At 41.5% G+C, this 20,660-nt stretch overlaps 1 protein-coding gene across 11 annotated transcripts in view; it reads right to left on the bottom strand.

Moving 5' to 3' along the window:
* The window catches only part of Pard3 (par-3 family cell polarity regulator), a 542,245-nt gene that overhangs the window by 280,184 nt on the left and 241,401 nt on the right, over positions 1–20,660 (bottom strand). For all 11 annotated transcript variants that reach the window (XM_021170615.2, XM_021170616.2, XM_029480762.1 and 8 more), the window contains exons 4-5: positions 20,015–20,193; positions 2,979–3,110 (exon numbers count right to left, since the gene is read on the bottom strand). In XM_021170615.2, coding sequence (XP_021026274.1) covers positions 2,979–3,110; positions 20,015–20,193 — 311 coding nt within the window. The remainder of the gene's footprint in view (positions 1–2,978; positions 3,111–20,014; positions 20,194–20,660) is intronic.

Below are 20,660 nucleotides of genomic sequence, written 5' to 3'. Positions count from 1 at the left end.
TAGACGCAGAAAATATGTAGGAATCATGGAGAATAATGCATGATCCCTATACGTGGAGCCTACCAATCACCGCATTCTAAAACAAATAATTTTAAATTGCCTTGTAAGCAGAGTCATTTATTATCATTTGCAATACGGCAACAGCAGGGGTGAGAAGAAAGCACTCTTAAAATGTTGGTTTTGGTTTTATTTTCGGTGTTATTGTGAATAGGATCGATTTCTGCTATAATAAAGTGTCTAGCATTCTATCATAATGACTAAATTTAATCCTCAAACGGTCTCGACGGTTTTAACTTTCTGCATTCAGGACTGCTGCAGGAAAGCAATTATGTTTTCCTTCTGCACAAATTTTGCAAATCATTGCCAAATGAGAAATAGTATTAATAAATCTCTTTCTTTTTAATAGAAAACAGTACGTATTTTTGGACTTAGTGGCAAGGAACTTGCATTTTTTCAATCAACATTTGGCAGTACCAGAACTGAGCCTCAGTTCCTAGGAATGGTGGTCATGGCAGAACTGTGGCTGTTCCTCTCTGAGCTTCCACAGGGCTTCCATGGTTTCATGTTATGACCCATGAGTCAGCTCGATAGTCAGTCCACAGCTGCTATAATCAGATTTCTGAGTGAACCATTTCCTAATTTTGTAATTACAAAATAAAGATCATGTCATACGTTGGAAACTTTGTGTTATCTGGGTAGTTCTAGGTCTTTGTAAAAATCAGGTTTTATTCTGTCTCTTTCTTTCCTTTAATTTGGAGAAGATGTAAATTTCATAAGAACGTGGGAAGAAGAGGAGACTACAAACCTTAAAGGTGATCTGTTGACAAAGCTACTGTGGTTAGCTTTGTATAAACAGGAGCCTCACCTGTCTACCCGTGACACCTGCCAGTTCACTACAAGTTAAAACACACATGTGCATGTGCCCACACATGCATACAACCTGGCTTTGTCAATTCTAAAACTCCTGGCATTGAGATTTTAGGTGTTCCATTGAGTAATGGGTTTCTTGAGGGCTGGGAAGGGACTAAGCCAGTAGGATTCTATCCTCACCAAACATTCAAGTAAGTTTTTACTCTTTAATACATTCTGCCAATTAAGTGAAGTTTTCCTTGATGCAAAGAACCCTAAAACATAGGTTTTTCTCCAAAGGTCAGGGCAGTCACTCCCGGCACAGTGTGGCAGCTGGAAGTACCGTGTAGCTCGGCTCTCTGCCTCAGCTAATTGGGTTCAGGCCTGTTCCAGACAAGGAATGAAAATGGCAGGCTCCCAATTAGCTTACATTCCCTTCAGGTCTCTCTTCCTTCTGTCCCTAACGTCTTGCAGTCAAGAGCTTATAAGGTTTGTGCCGACTCGTATGTAGATTTTTATCAGTTGCAATAAAGCACATAGAAACAGGAACAAAGTCAGCTTATGATCCATTATCTACCAATATTTAAAAAAATATTCTATGCACAGTCAGGAGAATGATATGGCTGGAAAGATTTCCAACTTCTTAAAACACTTCCTGACATCGAAACTAGGAGTTTCTTGCTCTTTTGGTTTCCTGGTTTCTCAGAGGAAACTTCAAAGCACAACAAGCTTTGCCACTTTTAAGTCTCTCCTGCTTCCTCTGAGAAGGCTCAGAAGAAAGAGATCCTAAGATTAACATTAAAAAGGATGCTTTCTGAAAGATGTACATCCTTCAGCATCCTGAGTGTCTCATTTAGGGCCGAGACAGACTATCCAGAGCAAGGTGAGTTTATTACCTTAAAGCCAGACCATGTGTCTAGAGATCTAGTCCAGCCCACCCCCAGTGCAGGGCTCTGAAGTCCATCCCCTCTGCTAAGTTGTAGAAGTAAAATGTACCTATAACTCCACAGAGTGAAAGACTTCTCCATGTTCCATTATGCAGATCAGTCCCTCACAAAGAACAGGACATTTGCCTTCAACAAAGCACTTATTTGTGCTACCCATGCCTGCTGTGGTCACAACAGAGAGAGAGAGAGAGAGAGAGAGAGAGAGAGAGAGAGAGAGAGAGAGAGAGAGAGAGAGAAGCTCTCCAGTAGGGAATGAACAAAGACAAAACCTCCCAGAGACAGGAAATCTAAAACTTTGCTGACGTCCTCAGTACAAATGGCCTTTCCACAGGAAGACAGACATCAGTTCAACCCTGGTGACCCCAAGCTGTCAAATCAGAGGACCCTACATTTTTATACCCACAGGATGCAATCCATTGTGTTTTTATACCCACAGGATGTAACTCATTGTGTTTTCAATAGCAAAACCTAAGAGAAGGGTCAGCTTCAGAAGGGGCATCAAGCATTGAACCCAGAGGACTTGTGGAGAACATTTAACCAAGCAAATCACAATTAAAGGGGAGCAGCTGGAAGAGGGGTCCAGCATGGAAAATAGAATCTGTTCTCTTTCTCCTGCTGGAACAACAGTGCTTGCTTCCAGCAAACAAACAAGCAACAAAAAACAAACCAAAAACCCCAACCCCACCATAATCTGACTTTTGTTGTGTTTTCTTTTTGTGGTGGTTGGCCCAGTGGGTGGAGTCAGGTGTAACTGGTTATACTGTTGATGAGAAAGCTCTGGTGCCTTCCTCCAGGTGTAGTGAGAATCATCATTTGTCAAACCTCTATGGAGGAAGAGATTCTAAGCTCACAGCGGAAGGGTTCCATTTTCTTCATATGCTACCTATCAAGTATTTCAAATGGCCTCCAGAGAGGCAAATAGAGGAGAAATGAGAAGGTATGTGGCCTCTCAGTTCAACGCCTTTGGACAAAGACAAACTTTTTATGTCAAAATTACAAAGAAAAACGATGTCACTTATGAGGCCAAAGATGTATTTCTGTGATTAAATCATCACCTTTTGGAGACCTGGGTTGCCATTTTTTTCTATACATATTGCAATTAAAAAAAAATGTCATGTACCACATGTTCCCAACTGCTGGCTGTCAGCCAATGATGCACAGCAAGGACACAGGCTACTTTACCTGTTCTTGCTTCTCCAGCCACCGGTCTACCATTGGGTGGCTGGCACTCAGAGATGAGCGGGCGTTGTCTCGCTGGAACTGGTTGGACCAGCTACTGGGATCCCGTGGAAGGCTTCTGTAGTTTTCATCTTTCTATTAAAAAATGAAACAAAAAGGTATCTTTGTAAAAAACATGGACCTCACACAATAATGACCTACTTGGGTTTTCTGAAGTCAAGAAAAATTAGTCTGCATATTTGAAATATTTTTCCAAGTCTATACAGAATAGTAGTAGAATGAAGAAATTTTATGGGGATAGCATGAGGAAGCTGCACAAAGTGCACACAGTAGGGGGATAGCATGAGGAAGCTGCACAAAGTGCACACAGTAGGGGGATAGCATGAGGAAGCTGCACAAAGTGCACACAGTAGGGATAGCATGAGGAAGCTGCACACAGTGCACACAGTAGGGGGATAGCAAGAGGAAGCTGCACAGAGTGCACACAGTAGGGGATAGCAAGAGGAAGCTACACGGAGTACACACAGTAGAGGATAGCATGAGGAAGCTTCATGGAGTGCACACAGTAGGCCAAGGACTTGCATTTTTCGTGCTCTCATTCAACCTAGAAATTTTTTCTTTTATTCTTTTCCAATATTATGACTATTGTCAATGAATTATCAAAATGGTGAAAACAAGAAAAAACTACATTTTCTTCTCTTTTAGATTCTTGAAGGTTTGGGCAAAAGATTGAAGATTCTTTGGTCTTTTCCGTTACTTACTTCCCAAGCTTGTCAAGATTAACTTAAATATCAAGGAAATGCCAGCCTATCGTAATACTGGGTACATGATAGACAAATATTGATCATTCTGACATGGTTATGACAGGCAATGTCTTTACATGAGGATCTGTTCGCTAGGTTTTCAATTCACCGTAGCAGTGCCAAATGCAATGTGGTAGTGAATGCTTCTTTCAAACACTACATTGTAACAACAGGTTTTAACTTTTGAGTTGCAAAAATTGATTTCAATTTTCTGAGAAGAAAGGGAAAGCCTAAGGTGAAATAAAGAAGAAGTTTTTTTTTTTAGATCAATAACTAAATATAAAGTATTTCCAACAAGAACACTTTAAAACTGATACCCTCAGCTCTACTCAGATTGTGTGAGAAGGTAAAAGGATTATAATAGTCTCTATAATAACTGTAAATACACTATGCAATATTTAAATATTTATTATTATTTATTCAATGTGTGTGTGTGTGTGTGTGTGTGTGTGTGTGTGTGTGTATACAAGGGACAAACCCATGTATTTGCAAGTAAACGTGTCTGTGGGTATGTGTGTAGAGGCCAGAGTTCAACTTTAGTTGTCTTCTTCATATCTTTTGAGACAATCTCTCTCTCTCTGTGTCTCTCTGTGTGTCTCTGTCTCTCTCTCTCTCTCTCTCTCTCTCTCTCTGTCTCTCTCTGTGTCTCTGTCTCTGTCTCTGTCTCTCTCTCTCTCTCTCTCTNTCTCNCTCCCTCCCTCCCTCCCTCTCCCTCCTTTCCCCCCTAACCCATGGCCCTCTAAATTTCTGGCTCACCTTTGCCAGTGAGCCCTTGAGAGTTAGCCATTTTGCCTTCTTCCTCAGTGTTTGCTGGGGTTACAAGCACGACTGTTGTCACAACCATCTCTTTGTTTACATGGGTTCTGGGGATGCAAATTCTGGCCCTCACTCATGTACAGCAAGCACTGTGCTCATTGCTCTTTTTTCCCTACCCTTAATTTTATAAACACATCAGCCACAAATATCACAAGACTGAAACAAAGCAATAGGGCAGGAGACCTGTATACCATAGACCTTGCAACTGTGGGCCAGGACATAGTTCTCTTCTTCTCTTGTGGAATTCTACCATAACCTACAGCAAGCATAAGATAGTCCTGGACTTAACTCACCGCATGACTCACGAAAATAAACCTACATTCATCAACATAAATTTTGATGTGCATGTCCAGAAAACTTTTATTAGATTTAACTCATAAAAATGAAATCATCTCTTAAAACTTGGTGGCTAATGGGCTAGACTCAGTGGTGAGCAGCATTTTCTCCTCTTGCACACGCTCTGGGTTCAGTTCTCTGTACCCACATGACTGCTAACAACTGCCTGTAATGCCAGTCCCAGGGGACCCACAGGCTCTCTAATCTCCACAGGCACCAGGCATATACTTTGTGCATGCATATATATATATATATATATATATATATAACATATACATACATAATACACTCAGACACATAAAATTAAAATAAATAACATGCTTTTCAAAAAAGAAAAAAAAAACCTTGGTGGCTAAAATAAATATTAGAAGAAAGTACCTTTTACTAGAAAAAGCCTATACATTTTCAAAGACAAACAAACAAACAAACCTTGGTGGATATATAAATATTAGGAGAAGTACCTTTTATAAGGAAAAGCCTATACATCTCTGGTGAATGAACTCAGGGAAGTGGTAAGAAAAAAATCACCACAGACATGCTAACAGAAAACTCAAGTCAGTCAGAAAGGGTGAGCATACCAGGGACTAAACACCAGAGGCCTAAAAAGAGAAGAGTGATTAGGTTTGACATCCGTATCAAGAATGGTAGAGCTGTGGCCAGCTACAGGCCAGCTCTGTTCTCTCCCTCACATCTGATCACTGAGGTAATTATTAATACCTCCTTACTTAGAACACAAACCACTGAACAAAGAGTTCAGTTGGAACGGCATTGCAGAGAAACCAACGGAGACCACCATAGACAGCATGTTTGCTACTTTAGAAAGCTGCGAAGCCATGGTGGCAGAATGAATGAGGTACTAGAGCAATACAAAGCCTATGCGATGGCCAAGAGTGGGCATGGACGGGGAAGAAAGCATCAGGAAGAAATGTCTTAAACTAAACACCCCTTACACTGGCGTGGCCCTGAAAGGTTCTGATCTGACTTTTCTCTCTTCTTCCTCTACAGTCCTCACAGCTGGTAACTCTTCTTGACCCACCCTTCTCTGTCAAGACTCCACTCTGACTGTAAGTCACACCTTGTATGCACACAATTACTGCACTGGTTTCCAGACAGACACTGGCTCCAGCCTCATCCTCTCCAACATATCCTATGCTATGCCTAGGCAGATCTTTCTACAGTATGTGCTGGATCATGCCACGCCCATGTTGGCCAGGAGAACATCCACGCTGGCTGCATATCACACCTCTTTCTACTTCCACTGGCTTTTCCAGAGTCCAATTTCCAAGTCATATCTACTGAAAAAAACCTTGCCATTTGTGGGGAATCAAAGCCACTCAACTGCCACTCTCTCTCTAGGGAAGCCCCCAGGTCCCAGTATGCCATGCTTTCTGTTACTGTGGTATTCTAGCTTTTAACTCAAACTTTAGTTCTCAGAGTTGTTATCTCTACCATGGCACTGAAGCCTAGATATGGTCACCATTCACCTTTAACCCCCAGCAATCAGCACAGTGGCCCACCCCAATGTGGGCACCTTCCTTGAGTATGTTTTGTCCCTTGTTTCAAAAGGTTTGGGAATCTTGGAACGTGAAGAGAACCCTCTTGTAAGTTTTAAAGTTGCTAAAGGGGTGGTGCAAAGGGTCTTAAGACAAACCTGAGCACAGACGTCAGGACTGTGTTTTCAGATTTTACTAAAAGACATACATACTCACTCATGTCATACCTACAGCTTACAATGCCTATGGCAAATGTGATTTCTTGTAATTACATCTAAAAATGGTGGATCAATTCTCCACTTAACGCGATTAGGGCATAATTCATACAACAGAGCACTACTGACAGATGATCCTGTTATGGGAGATTATGTCTAAAGAGCCAAAAATCTGCCCTTTTCTATTGTGTCTGAAAAATTCTGCAATATGCATGTATACAGTGAACTTTGTGGAGCTAATAGGTAAGGAAAGTAAGACAGACATTCACTTCCCACAGTAAAAGTGTCCCTAATTCACCAAGTCAACGGTGGATCCATGCATTAATGTGTGTATAAAGACCTGCAAATTATCACCAGGTGTGTAAGGAAGGCTTAAAATGTAGTTTAATCCCTGTGAAACATATTCTTCATTGTATTAATAACATCACGCAGGCTCTAACATCTTAGCCATGTTCTACATAACTTTACCTAAAGTTGGGGTTGAGTACACACAGGAGAATGGTCCTGGAAGTGTATTCTGGGTTTATGGGGAGAGCATATGGAGAAATATCAAATATGAAATGCTTTGCTCTACCACAACACAGTGTGGTTGGTCATGATTGCCCATTGAAGTATGTATAGTACACTCTATTTTCATTTGCAACACATTTGGGGATGGTATTTTAAAATACGGCTGTCTTAAACCTTATCTATGCCAGATCACATATACTCATTTGTAGATTCTAACTACCAACGTGAAAGCTTCCAATCATTTTCAGGGCTGGAGTGGGCTCAGTGGTTAAGAGGTCCTGAGTTCAATTCTCAGGAACCACATGGTGGCTCAAGACTACTATAAGGGCACCTGTTGCTCTCTTTCTGACATGCGAGTATACACAGCAAAGCTCAATCAATAAATCAATAAATGGAAAGATAAAGCAGTACTTTCAATCCTATATGACCCAACTTAAAAAGAGAGGAAAACTAAGCTATCAAATCTTCTTGCTCCGTATTTTTGTGGAACCCCCACATAACGTTAATAATAAATTAGAAAATATCACTTCAAATTTTTTCACTCCCTGATCAAAGCAATACAAAAATTCTATACACTAGTAAATACTCAAACAAGAGAAAATTTTTTTATTTAGAGAATTTTTGTCATTATATAAAATGATGCTGAGTGTGGGAGCACACACCTGTTATCCCGGTACAAGGAAGACCCAGGCAGAGGGATCACAGTAGGTCTGAGGCCATCCTGAGTACCTAGATAGCGTGTTCTCAGCCAGTTTAGGCTGCAGAGTGAGATGAATGAATGAATGAATGAATGAATCTGTGGACGGTGCAGATATCACAGTGATTTATTAAACCATAAAACAGTAATGACCACTGAGTTTGCTAATGACAAGCAATGATTTATTACAGTTAAGTTAGGACTTCATCTAAAAGATTAGATATGAAAAATAATATGAGGACCCACTATCCCTTTCTTAACATTATAATATAAAATTTCCACAGAAGAGGTGGCTCCAAACTGTCGCTAGTCTTCAGGAGGAAGGACAGCACCTCTTGTCAGAGAAGCAGGTGTGGCTGCTGTGATCAGGGACTCTCCTGTCATGAATGCTTTATGGGCATTAGCAGGTGTGAAAAGTCCCTGGCCTGGGAAATGCATATTAACTTTCAGCTCCCTGGCAAGCTGCTTGTGGGATATACCTCTTCCAGGGAAGGCAGGCAGGGGTATTTTGCTATACTTCCCCTGAAGCCAACCACAATTCAACAAGAAGAAATTCCACAGCACCATCCACTCCTGACAGCAGCTTTGTCTCAGAAACCCAACAGCCCACCTTCCCCACAATGCTATGAACACGCAGGTTGTTCACCATGACCATGGAGGTGAGGGACGCTCCTCTTATCAGCACAGGAAGGCCAGTTACAATCTGGGCCGTATCTGTGCAGAAACTCCTGACATATTTGAAAAATCACAAAGTCTCACAATATTGTAAAATACAAAACACTCAACACATAAAATCTTCACATTCCCCTTCTGTGTATCACATGATCCCAAGGGCTTCCATGTGACATTAAGACTTTGAAAATCACACAGTTTTCAACCCAGAACTTGTGACTTAAAAATAATTCAATTTTGTACTTCAACTACTACTACTACTTCTTTTTCCTCCTCTTCTTCTTCCTCCTCCCCTTCTTCCTTCTCTCCTCTCCTCTTCCTCTCTTCTCCTCCTCCTCTTCTTCTTCCCCTCTCTTCTCCCTCCTCCTCCTTTTTCTCTTCCTCTTCTATTCTTCTTCCTCTTCTCTTCCTCCTCCTTCTCCTCCTCCTCCTCCAATACATTTATTCATTCAGGCAAGGGCATATGCATATGGAAGACAAGGGACAACTTGAAGGAATCAGTTTCCTCTTTCTGTCTTCTGTGTCCAAGGGACAGCCATATTCACTGTGTCAGCTTTTACATGCTGAGCCATCCCAGCAACCTCAGTTTATCATTTCTTCCATAAATGATTCCCAAGAGCAACGAAAGCTATTTTTAGGATATTTAACCAGAAACTATAATCCTGATTTACCCATCATAAGAAGGTTAAACAGCTACCTTGTAAATAAGGGCAGAGAGCTTATAGTAGTTGTTATCAGTGTAGACAAATTGATCCTCACTAAAACAGTTAGAAATAAGGAAAATAATGGACCCTGTGGCAAATACAATATGGGTTTAATATTCCTTTTGCAAAATGTTTGGAGCTAGTGTTTTAGATACCACCATCGCTACCGCCACTCAGATTTGAGGGTATCTGTGGGGAACTGCATACATTGAGGCAACTTGGGGGTGGAAATCAAATACAAATTTCACTTAGTTTTCACAGGTTCCCTGAGAGCTGAAGTGTAGCCTTCTTACCTCTAACTTAGTTTTCTGGTCAGTGGTTGGTGACTGTGTTCCTCTTAGACAAGCAAACCATCTTCAGGAACACTTATCAACATCGGCTAGAAACATGGATGGATCCTGTACAAAGAGGGCCCAGCAGAACTAGACTCAGGAAGACAACTAAAGGTACCAGATCCCTAGATGTCTCAGGAACCAGCAGACCAAATCAGAGAGCAGACCTGAACATCCAGTGACAAACACCCAAACTCTTAGGCTCTTCTGTTTGGAGCACCTTCCCCAATCATTCCTTATTTTCTTCAGTAGCCCAAAATGCCCAGAAATTTTCTTATGCACTTTTTGTTTTTCAATGCCAGGGATCAACTCTGGACTTTAACATGCTAGGCAGCGTTCTACCCCTCAGCCATACATGATTTGGACACTGGAGGGGAGACTGGAGAGCAAACACCCAATTTATTCTCTGTCTATCTTAAGGAAGAAACCAACCAGACAAGTTCTAGGACATGCTCAACAAGATGTGGGCCAACAGGCAGTCCCTCAGGGGATCTGCCACTGCACCCTTAGCTTACATGGTATCCAACAATTCCTATAGCCCAACCCCTAAGTTTTCTTTTTAAAGAATTATTTATTTATTTTATGTATAGGAGTACGCTGTAGCTGTCTTCAGACACACCAGAAGAGGGCATTGGATCCCATTACAGATGGTTGTGAGCCAACATGTGGTTGCTGGGAATTGAGCCCAGACCTCTGGAAGAGCAGTCAATGCTCTTGACCGCTGAGCCATCTCTCCAGCCCCCTTCCTAAGTTTTTATACATAGTTGCAAAGCAACTATGCAGGCCCTACTGAGAAATTACATTTATGTAGAGATGGCTGGACACCTGGACATACTATCTAGTCTTCAGCAATCCACAGTAAAGTTTCTTCTGGAAAACTGTGTCTATGACAAGAACCTCTTTCCACACAGCAGTGGGAAGCTCTTCTTTCTCTCCGAAAACAAGCCAAGGGCAGTGAGAAGCACAGCCCAAAAGGGGAATTTACATTTTTCTGCTGAGTTACAAAAGTGCTTTCTCCTGACGTCTGATATAACTACAAAACAGAGATGTAGGACAGCCAGTGATAACAAAAGCTTTCATAGTCTCATTTTTGAGGTCCTTCAAAGAAAGCCACATGGGCACTTAACTTCCCTGAATTGGCCGCACTAGACAAGAAGCATATGTCATACCAGAGAAAGCTGGACTACTGTTTAACCACACACTCGTCTTCATTAGGTTCCTAAGGCTGTGATTAAAACACCAGAACCAAAAGCAACATGGGGAGGAAAGGGTTTATTTCAGCTTACACGTCCAAATAACAGCCCATCACTGAGGGAAGTGAGGGCAGGAAGCTAGAGGCAGGAACTGAAGCAGAAACCACTGAGGAGAGCTGCTGACTAGCTGGTTCCTTGTGCCTTCCTCAGCCTGTTTTCTTAAGCCATCCAGGACCACCTCCCTAGGGGTGGCCTAGCCAACAGAACCATACCTACATCAATCATTAATCTCACACACACACACACACACACACACACACACACACACACACACACACACCTACAAACTTTCCTACAGGCTTATTGGCAGCCATTTCTCAATTAAGATTCATTCATTCTCATTCTCTCTCTCTCTCTCTCTCTCTCTCTCTCTCTCTCTCTCTCTCTCTCTCTCTCTCTCTCTCTCTCTCTCTTTTTCCTTCAGGCAATTCTAACCTGTGCCAAGCTGACAATAAACTGCCCAGGTCAACTCTTTCAACTAACTGTAAAAGGAGAAATCACAACAAAGTACTTCATATCAGATTAAATGTAGAACACTCCAAGGAAAGTCTGGGAGTGTGTGTGTGTGTGTGTGTGTGTGTGTGTGTGTGTGGGCAAGTTCTCAGGGGTGGGGATGGGGGTTGGGAGAGAAGCTGTCTTGCTGCACATAGAACCTATGATAGACAAGTGCTCTTTCACTGGGCCACACGCCGACTCCCTAGCTCATCTTCTTGAGCCACAATAAGGCAGAGAGCATTATTTGATTACTACCACTTAACTCTGAAAACAATGAAAGTCTAAAGCAACCGGGAAACACTCTACAGTGTTGTGTACTTCTGACTCTAAAGACAAGAAGCATCTGCCCACATTTAAGTCTCTTTCATAAACACACAACTCTAGATGTTTTTATCTCCAATCAAATAGTGGAAATAAAATTGCATGCTGCTGCCTCAAAAACCTTTCACATAATGCCAAGGGAAGGAAGCAGTATGCTAGGAAGCAGACAGAGGAAGTGAACAGCAGGTGCCAGATCCACCTTACTTCATCCGCACAGTCATCCAAACATACACCGGTAAGTCTGCGGGTGAATTTACCGACACATTTTTCATCTGACGTAGATTTAAAGAAATCATTCCAAAAGCAAGGTAGTTGCGCCATATGCCTGCAATCTGCCAAAGCAAAGTATTAACACTTCTCTCCTAAAAAATTTCAGGTTAAAAGGTCTAGATGGAATGACAGAACAGGTGGGGGAATTGTAGTGTACGCCCCCATACTGTCAACCCCTCGGTATTTTCTAAAGCTTTCAGCCTCCAAAGGTAAGCCAGACCCATGGACACATTTCCAAAAATGCTTCTTCGTGTCATAATCTTACTCTGCATACCACTGCTCATAAAATGAGAGGACTGTTTCTGGAGATGCGCATTTGAGAATTACACCTCTCTACAGGAAGCAGGTGTGAAGAAATGAAGGCAGAGCCTCTAAAGGCCAAAGACGCTCTATCCCCCAATTCTAGCAGACAAGGTGGGTTCTCTGAGCAGGGAACAGATAGGCAAAGAAACCACTCTCCCCAAGTTACAATAAGAAATTATGACTCTGAAGTAATGGTTGCAGAAAATCTTGAGGAGTCCCTCTGTTGAAATCCTGCCACTATCACAATTTTTACCTTGACTGAATTGGAAACAGGCCAAAGATGTCATCTGAATATCTCAGGAAATATTAAAGATAAAAGTGTGGGCTTGCATCCATACAGTTCAGCCCATCTGAGACCAGTGAGCATGTCTCAAAGGTAGGCTTAGAACAGAATAGCTCTAACCATATATCAGTTGTCAACAAAATCAGATGAAGAATTTTAAAAGTATGTCATTTTAAGAGATAATTGGGCATAAGGGTATGGCTTAGATGTGGGCAGGCTCAAGTGACACCAGGTGCCTTCTGGGATATGCAGACTGTTCTCCTGGCTGCTAACCTCACCCCTGAGTCAGATACGTGGGTGATACTTATAGTACTAAGATCTAGTGCAACTTTTTTAAAAATTATTTTTATTAGTTATTTTATTTATTTATACTTCAAATGTTATCACCCTTCCCAGTTTCCCCTATACAACCCCCCTATCTCATCCCCCTCCCTCCTGTTTCTATAAGGCTGCTCCCCCATCCATCTACTCCCACCTTACCACCCTAGTATTCCCCTATCTTGGGGCATCGAGCCTACACAGGACCACTGATGCCAGATAAGGCCATCCTCTCCAACATATGCAACTGGAGCCATGAGTCCCTCCATGTACTCTTTGGTTGATGGTTTAGTTCCTGGGAGCTCTGGGTGGTCTGGTTGGTTGATACTGTTGTTTTTCTTTTGGGGTTGCAAACCTCTTCAGCTCCTTCAGTCCTTCCCCTAACTCCCCCATTAGGGTCCCTGGGCTCAGTCCAATGGCTGTCTGTGAGCAATTGCATCTGTATTGGTCAGGCTCTGGCAGAGCCTCTCAGGGGACAGCTATATCAGGTTCCTGTCAGCAAGCACTTCATGGCATCAGCAATAGTATCTGGCTTTGGTGTCTGCAGAAGAGATGGATCCCTAGGTGGGGCAGTCTCTGGATGGTCTTTCCTTCAGTCTCTGCTCCACTCTTTGTCCCTGCATATAACTTTTTTGAAGTTTTTTTAAAAGTTTATGTAATATTAAGCAATACAAATAATATTAAGAACAGAGAAAAGAGACACAACATGCTACTTTTGTTTTGGAAACCTGGGGTCTTCTGCTATCTCTCCAGCACAAAGTTAGAGCGTTGTGATCCAAGACTAGAAATATTAGGCCATGGCAAACATGCTGAGGTTTAAGACTTGTTCTAGTTTTAGTAAATAAAGTTGTTTATAAAAATTATGAAATAATTTATAGTTGGAAATATTTAACTTAAAAGGTATTTGGACATTTATCAAAGCTCAGAGTGTATTGGAAGGTGGTACACCATTAACAGGCCAGAATTTTTATTTGTTTATATGCTGGGGTTCAAATTCATGGCCTCAGAAAGCTAGGCATACATTCTATCTCTGAGATAAACTCATAATCTCAGAAGAATAGAATTTATTTTTCAACATTTATTTATCTATTTATTTATCTCTTTTATTCGTCAATTCACTTACAGATTCATGAGACACATCTCTAGCCCAGACTGGTTTTGAACTTGCTGTGTAGGGCAAGGATGGCCTTGAATTCCTGATTTACCTGCTTTCATCTCCCAGGAGTTACAGATGTGGGCTCAACGTGTCAGTTGTATGTGTTGCTTAGGGTGGAACCTGGCCCTTTATGATGCCAGACAAGCAGTCTATCAAATAAAATCTATCTTAGGCCTGAGAACATAATTAAAAGTGGACAATCTGAACTCATGTTACAACTTCATCATCTTCAACCATTAGGCCGGTTATTTCAACTCACCAAATCTCTGTCTTCTCATCAATAAAGTAGAAAAAGCAATAGTACCAATAATTGAGAGGCAATCTTATGAGCTGTAGCTCGTAACATGGAACACCACACAGTGCTCTGAAATAAAGCTAATGTGGGCTAAGTCCCACCCAAGACACATGTCCATTAGAATGCTCAATCTGAAGGAGGCACTGTGAGAAGTACTTGGATGTTTAGAAAGAGGGTCTTATGTGAAGCTTTGAGGTCACTGCCGTGTGAGGGGACCAAACATCAGTCCCACTCACATCTCTCTGCCTCCTCACTGATGGAGTCAGTGGTGTGACCGACTACAGGATTCTGCCATGGGACACAGCCCTTCCCACATGCTCAGACCTACCCCACCCAGAAGTATGAGCCCAAATAAACCTTTGTGGTTTTATTTTCTTTAGAAACTGACTCCTTCATCTACCTTGTTATAGTAAAGTGAATCTGACTAGTATACATGAAGAACATTTTTCTTCCCACGTTGCTAAAACCTAGGGAAGAAAGAGTGCACTTCTCCAAAGGCAGCCAACATAATAGCATCAAGGATGCTCCAAGATGAGCCACATCGAGGGTGCTCGTTGGCGGGGCTATTAATGCCTGGATCTAACTCTGTGACATAAAACTGTAAAATTTACAAGTTAAATCAGCAAATTTAACACAAAAGCCGGTTCTAAAAGATGAAATAAGACCAAGATACTTTGAAATGGATAAAGACTGAGAATTTTAAAGTTGGTATTGTCTACCTGGTATTATTTCATGGTCTAAGCTTCTAAGAAAGCTGGTGTAGCTAACTCACTTTCCTTTGAACCTTATGTTGCTCTGGAGGTATTCGTGAAAGACTCAGCTTCAATCTGAATTTTTACTGGACATGTGATAAAGTATCATATTCCAGATCACCTTTAAACTTCATAGTTTTAAGTACAAATTGTATGGTTTAAAGTGCAGGGGAGCCGGTTCTATCCTAAATGTAGCAGGGAGACGAATGAAATACGACTGATGGTAGGACCAGGTGAGCTCAGTACTTGCAGTCAGGCTACTGTCCTGATGATTATAACCATCACTAACCAAAAGCTCCTAATGGAACGGAGTTGAATTTAAAGTCTTTTAATAGATAAAACAGAGGGGAACTCATAGGTATAGAATGTTTCAGCAGGAAAAAAAAAAAAAAAAAAAAAAACCAAACAAACAAAAACGTTACAAATGTTGCACCAGCAGACTAAGATCTGGAGGGGACTTCTGTATAGAACTCTTCAACAGGAAAAAAATGCTACAAATGTTGCAAAGAGCAGACTAAGATCTGGGTCTGTTGTCTTGAGCGTGGGTGGAGGTGGTTTGGGGATTACTACAGCACCTGCCGCTAAACTGCGCTCACTTGTCAGATTCTTCTTCATAGCCAGCTGCTCAAGGGTACTAAGATATTATGCTCTATATACGTGTGTACAAGTGCATGTGTGTTCATGCTTGTGTATAGGAATGGATTTGAATATATGTAGGTTCACATGGGTGGAGGCCAGAGGTCAACCTTGTTTGCCTTGTCCTGTCCTCAGACACTGTCCACAGGATCTCTCATTGGAAAGAGGCTGAACTAATAAAATAAGTTAATTTTAATTGATTTGAATTTGAAAATGATTAAGTGTATTATCCAAGTATGAAAAGAAGCTAAATGTCACAAAAGCAAATATATGTTCCAGATTCTGTTCTGCTATGATTCTTGTTCTCTCGTGTTCTCTCCCCCACCCCTCTCTCTCCGCCCCCATTTCTCAAAGAAAAAGAAGTAGCAGAGGCCTAAGTTAGAAATCTCCTTTCCAAGTGGCTAAATGTGTCAGGTAGTCTTCCAGAGACTACCTGGGGATCCATCCCATATACAGGCACCCAACCCAGACACTATTGTGAATGCCAACAAGTACTTGCTGACAGAAGCCTAATATAACTGTCTCCTGACTCTAACAGTGCCTGACGAATACAGAGGTGGATGTTCTCAGCAAGCCATTGGACTGAGCACAGAGTCCCCAATGGAGGAGCTAGAAAAAAGACCCAAAGAGCTGAAGGGATTTGCAGTCCCATAGGAGGAACAACAGTTTGAACCAACCAGTACCCCCAGAGCTCCCATTGACTAAACCACCAACCAAAGAGTACAGATGGTGGGACTCATGGCTCCAGCTGCATATGTAGCAGAGGATGGCCTAGTCAGTCATCAGTGGGAGGAGAGGCCCTTGGTCCTGTGAAGGCTCTATGCCCCAGTGTAGGGGAATGCCAGGGCCAGGAAGCGGGAGCGGATGGGTTGGTGAGCAGGGGGAGGGAGGAGGGGATAGGGGGTCTTAGAGGGGAAAACAGGAAAGGGGATAACATTTGAAATATAAATAAAGAAAATATATAATAATAATAATAATAATAATAATAATAATAATAATAATAATAAAGAATACCCAGCATAGTCACTAAGCAGAAATAAGAAAGCTAAAGGGTAAGAAGCATTCAAAACTTACTCTCTCTCTGTCTCTCTCCCTCTCTCTCTCCCTCCTTCAAAGATCAATAGATTCTTTAAAAGCTATAGAGAGCAGAGTGAGGTGTTTTTATTACCTCTCTCTTCCCCCTCCACTAATTGGATAAGGGTTTTTCTTGGAAATTTGCCAGCTCGTAGTTTCATGCTAAATCTACTGCTGTTTAATTTCTGAGGGAGGAGGTAAATGACTCATGGATGTGTCAATATACCATGGGAGACCTCTGCTTTCTCGCCACACTGTGACAGTGTAGTCTTACCCACTCAACTGCCTGCTAGTAGGCTCTGCTAAGTGCCTCCTCCTCCTACTTAGGTAGGTAGGTAGGTAGGTAGGTAGGTAGGTAGATGATTGATTGAGATATGAAAATGTTTTTATAGTACTAATGACATACAATTTAAATTATTTTTATTTTATGTGCATTGGTGTTTAGCCTGCATACATTTCTGTGTACCACCCATATATCTGTGCCCATGGAGCCAGAAAAAGGCATTAAATCTACTGCAACTATAATTTAACAGACTCTAGTTGAGAGCCACCATGTGGGTGACGGAAGTCAAACCTGGATCCTCTGTAAGAGCAGTTAGTGCTCTTAACCACTGAGTCATCTCGCCAGTCCCCAGTATATAATTTAGACAAGATTAGTAAATTAATAATTGAGAAGTTAAACAAGAGAAACACAATGTTACCCACTATCTCTCTGTATCCCCTGTGAGGACACAATGTCATCTAGGGGTTAGTATGGATCCAGATCTTTGCTTTGGGGAGTGTGGCCGTGTGTAACACTGAGCATTCTTCTGTGTGGTAGAGAAAAGGCTTGTTGGACATGTCACCATTTCTAAGAGAGACAATATTATATTCAAGGTTGTGTACCAATATGGATATTTACAATGTGAGAAGAGATAGATAAATAAATGTCCGAGAAGGGATCGTAAATCAGAGCACACTGTACAGTGGAATATTTCATTGTTTAAAAATGTTCCCTAATAAAATTCAAAAAGAAAAATCTTCGTAGTAGAAGAAAAATGTGGAAATACTGAATATGCAGGTATGCAGAGCTGACATCGGAGGACATGTACGTATGTGTGCATGTGGCACTTGTATGCATGTGTGTATGTGCATGTGTGTGTATGCATGTATGTGTGTGCACACATGGGTGTATGCATTTGTATGCACACGTGTGTGTGTGTGTGTTTACACGTGTGAGTGTGTTTGTTCATTCACTGGTACCCCCAACCAAATTCTAATCAAGTCTAATGCCTCTTGGCTATGAGATCTGATAAAAGGTTGTCATGGGGTGGGTGGCTACCCACCGTTGACATCTCCATGCTGGAGACTTTATATTATTATCCTATTCTTCTGGTTTCCCAGGTGTTTCACCATGACAGATACATATTATTTACTACAAAGGCAGAAGTGCATTTGGTTAATTATTCTAAGCGTCTCAATATGCCCCTTGCATGCCGTGCTCTGCCGCAGAAGTGGGAAGGAGGATGATGGCTCCCTGGAGTCTCAGCAAGTAAGAGTCTGCATACAAATTATTCTGCCGGTCTGAATCTAGTGGTGGGAAATTTCCCAATAATTCTAAGTATTAAGGCCTTTCATGTTTCAAATATGAGAAAAGCAGATCTGTCTGCTGCCACTACACCTAACTCAAGTGCCAAAGATACTGATTTACCAACAGAAACCCTGTGACACTCACACAACTAGCCTGCCAACCGTGACTGGATGAAACTTAAATATTTTTTTTTAACTATAAACTTCATTAGCTTATAAATTTGTAAATACTTATAGAAGTGAATTCTGACAAATATTAAATGATGGGAGGCCTATTCAGGGATGTGTTTTGCTTCTTTGGACAGTTTACTTCAAGTCCTTGCAGGCTCAAGCTGCCCTAAACAATAAGACAAGCTCATGTGGTTCCTTAGAGAGTCTTTGAAAGTAAGGCTAACAGCTAAATCCACAAGTACCAACAACCCAAAGCAACATTTCCTTCTATATTTGCCCTTTAAGACTCATGTCGGTTTTTATTATTACATTGTCATTGTGCTGGGGACTGAAGCCATGCAACAGCCCTCCCTCAGAACTATACCACTTGCCTAATTCTTCTTATTTCATTCATATATATATATATATATATATATATATATATATACATATATATATATATATATATATATATACCCATCCCCCAAGGTTTTTATTTCCACTTGAACTAATACTAATAAAGACAGAGTTCGTTGGAATGTAAAACACGATTAAAAGAAACTTCACTAGGAACTTTTATAGAAATGCAAAGAGTAAGTCAAAGCAATACAATAATCTCAAGCTACGCCCACTTTGGTATTACCGTGACTGGTGCTGTGTGCTAACACCTTCACGTTCCTCATGCCACGCTGTGTGAAATTACTGGCTACAGTGAAACACATTCACAGACTCTTGTTCTGGAGATATACCCATGAAAAAATGAAAACATGGCTTAAAGTTCATTATGAGATTAGAGACATGGCAGAACGGAAGCGGGTTCTATAGGACTGGGTGATAAAGGGCACTGAAAACAAGGTTAATAGACTAAAATGTATTTACTGGGCTAAGTAACTGAGGTAAAAAAAGCAAGTTACACAATGACCAGACAGCACAATTCCACTCTGAACAAAGGAAAACATGGGTTAAATGATGAAAGAAACAGATTAAAACACACAAATTGTATTTTTATGCTTCTGGGCCTATGATGTTCTCAGTTTTTAGATACATTTTCTCAACCAATGTAGGGTTCTGCTCATTTGTGCATAAAATATCTCCAGAAGGTCATACAGAAAGCAGGAAGAAGAAATACCTAGGAAGAGAGAAGAGGAAAAACCCAGAAACAAAAAGAAAGGAAAGGTACTTTATAGGGAATGCTTTGTGTTTGAGTTTTTCTTCAGTAACTGTTTTTATAGATCAATGTTAAAGGACTTCCCTATAGTGTTAAGGCCTTGGCTCCCATCCCTGGAACTGAGGAAGACGAAAGGGGAGGGGCATAGGCATGAGAAAGGGGTGGGGCTACCTTTTTAATCCTAGATATATTATCATTTCAAAACACGGATCCATCAGACAATCATACTCAATGCACAGCACTTAATTTCATCAAAAAAATGTAAACAAGCTATACATTAGTGTCTCTACACACGGATGAGAAAATCAGTAACACTCACACAGGGCCACAGCATATGCCCAAGGAGCCCATGGCCACACTTGACTGGCACCAAGGACATAAGAAGCCAAGGGTTACAGAAATGAGTGGAGGTGTTTACCTTCCTGTCGCAGGTTTTGGGACTTCCAGCGGTGTTCTGCTTGAGAAAGCCAGCTGTTGTGGACCAGCGGGTGGGGTTTTTCCTGGAGGGCTCCTCTGAGGAAAAGTTGTTATCACTGACAGAAGTGGAAAGGCCAGTTAAAGCTGGGTCGCTGCTCCGGCGGACATGAAGAGGCATATCTACACACGCAAAGAGAAGATTGGACTTAGCAGAAATGAACAACCACGTTGGGATAGATGCATTTGATCCGAAGACTAATGTTTTTTTAATTTTGTAATTTAAAGTTTAATCACATTTATTTATTGCGTGTCTGCATATATATGTGGGTGTGTCTGTGCCACAGCATACGTGTGGAGGTTGGAAAACAGCTTGCACTAATTGAGTGTCTCCTACCATGTGGGATCCTAGGATTGAGTTCAGATCTTTAGACTTGGAGGCAAGAGCCTTTATCTGCTGAGAGGTCTTGCTATCCCAAGTAATACTTTTAAAAAGATACAAGGGATGGGCACTCTGAGACAGATTCTACTGGGGCTTCAAAAGTTCTGATGGTGAGGGAGATGAAGTAGGGGTCTAGCTCTGAATAAAGCTGCCTGGTCTGGTATTTGGGCCTTGCCACTGGTGACTTAGTCAAGAAGGCCAGCTGTCC

Source organism: Mus caroli, chromosome 8 (genome assembly GCF_900094665.2).
Source record: "Mus caroli chromosome 8, CAROLI_EIJ_v1.1, whole genome shotgun sequence".
NCBI classification, from domain to species: domain Eukaryota; kingdom Metazoa; phylum Chordata; class Mammalia; order Rodentia; family Muridae; genus Mus; species Mus caroli.
The sequence above is the reverse complement of the archived record's forward strand: the minus strand, read 5'-3'. Positions and strand labels throughout refer to the sequence as shown.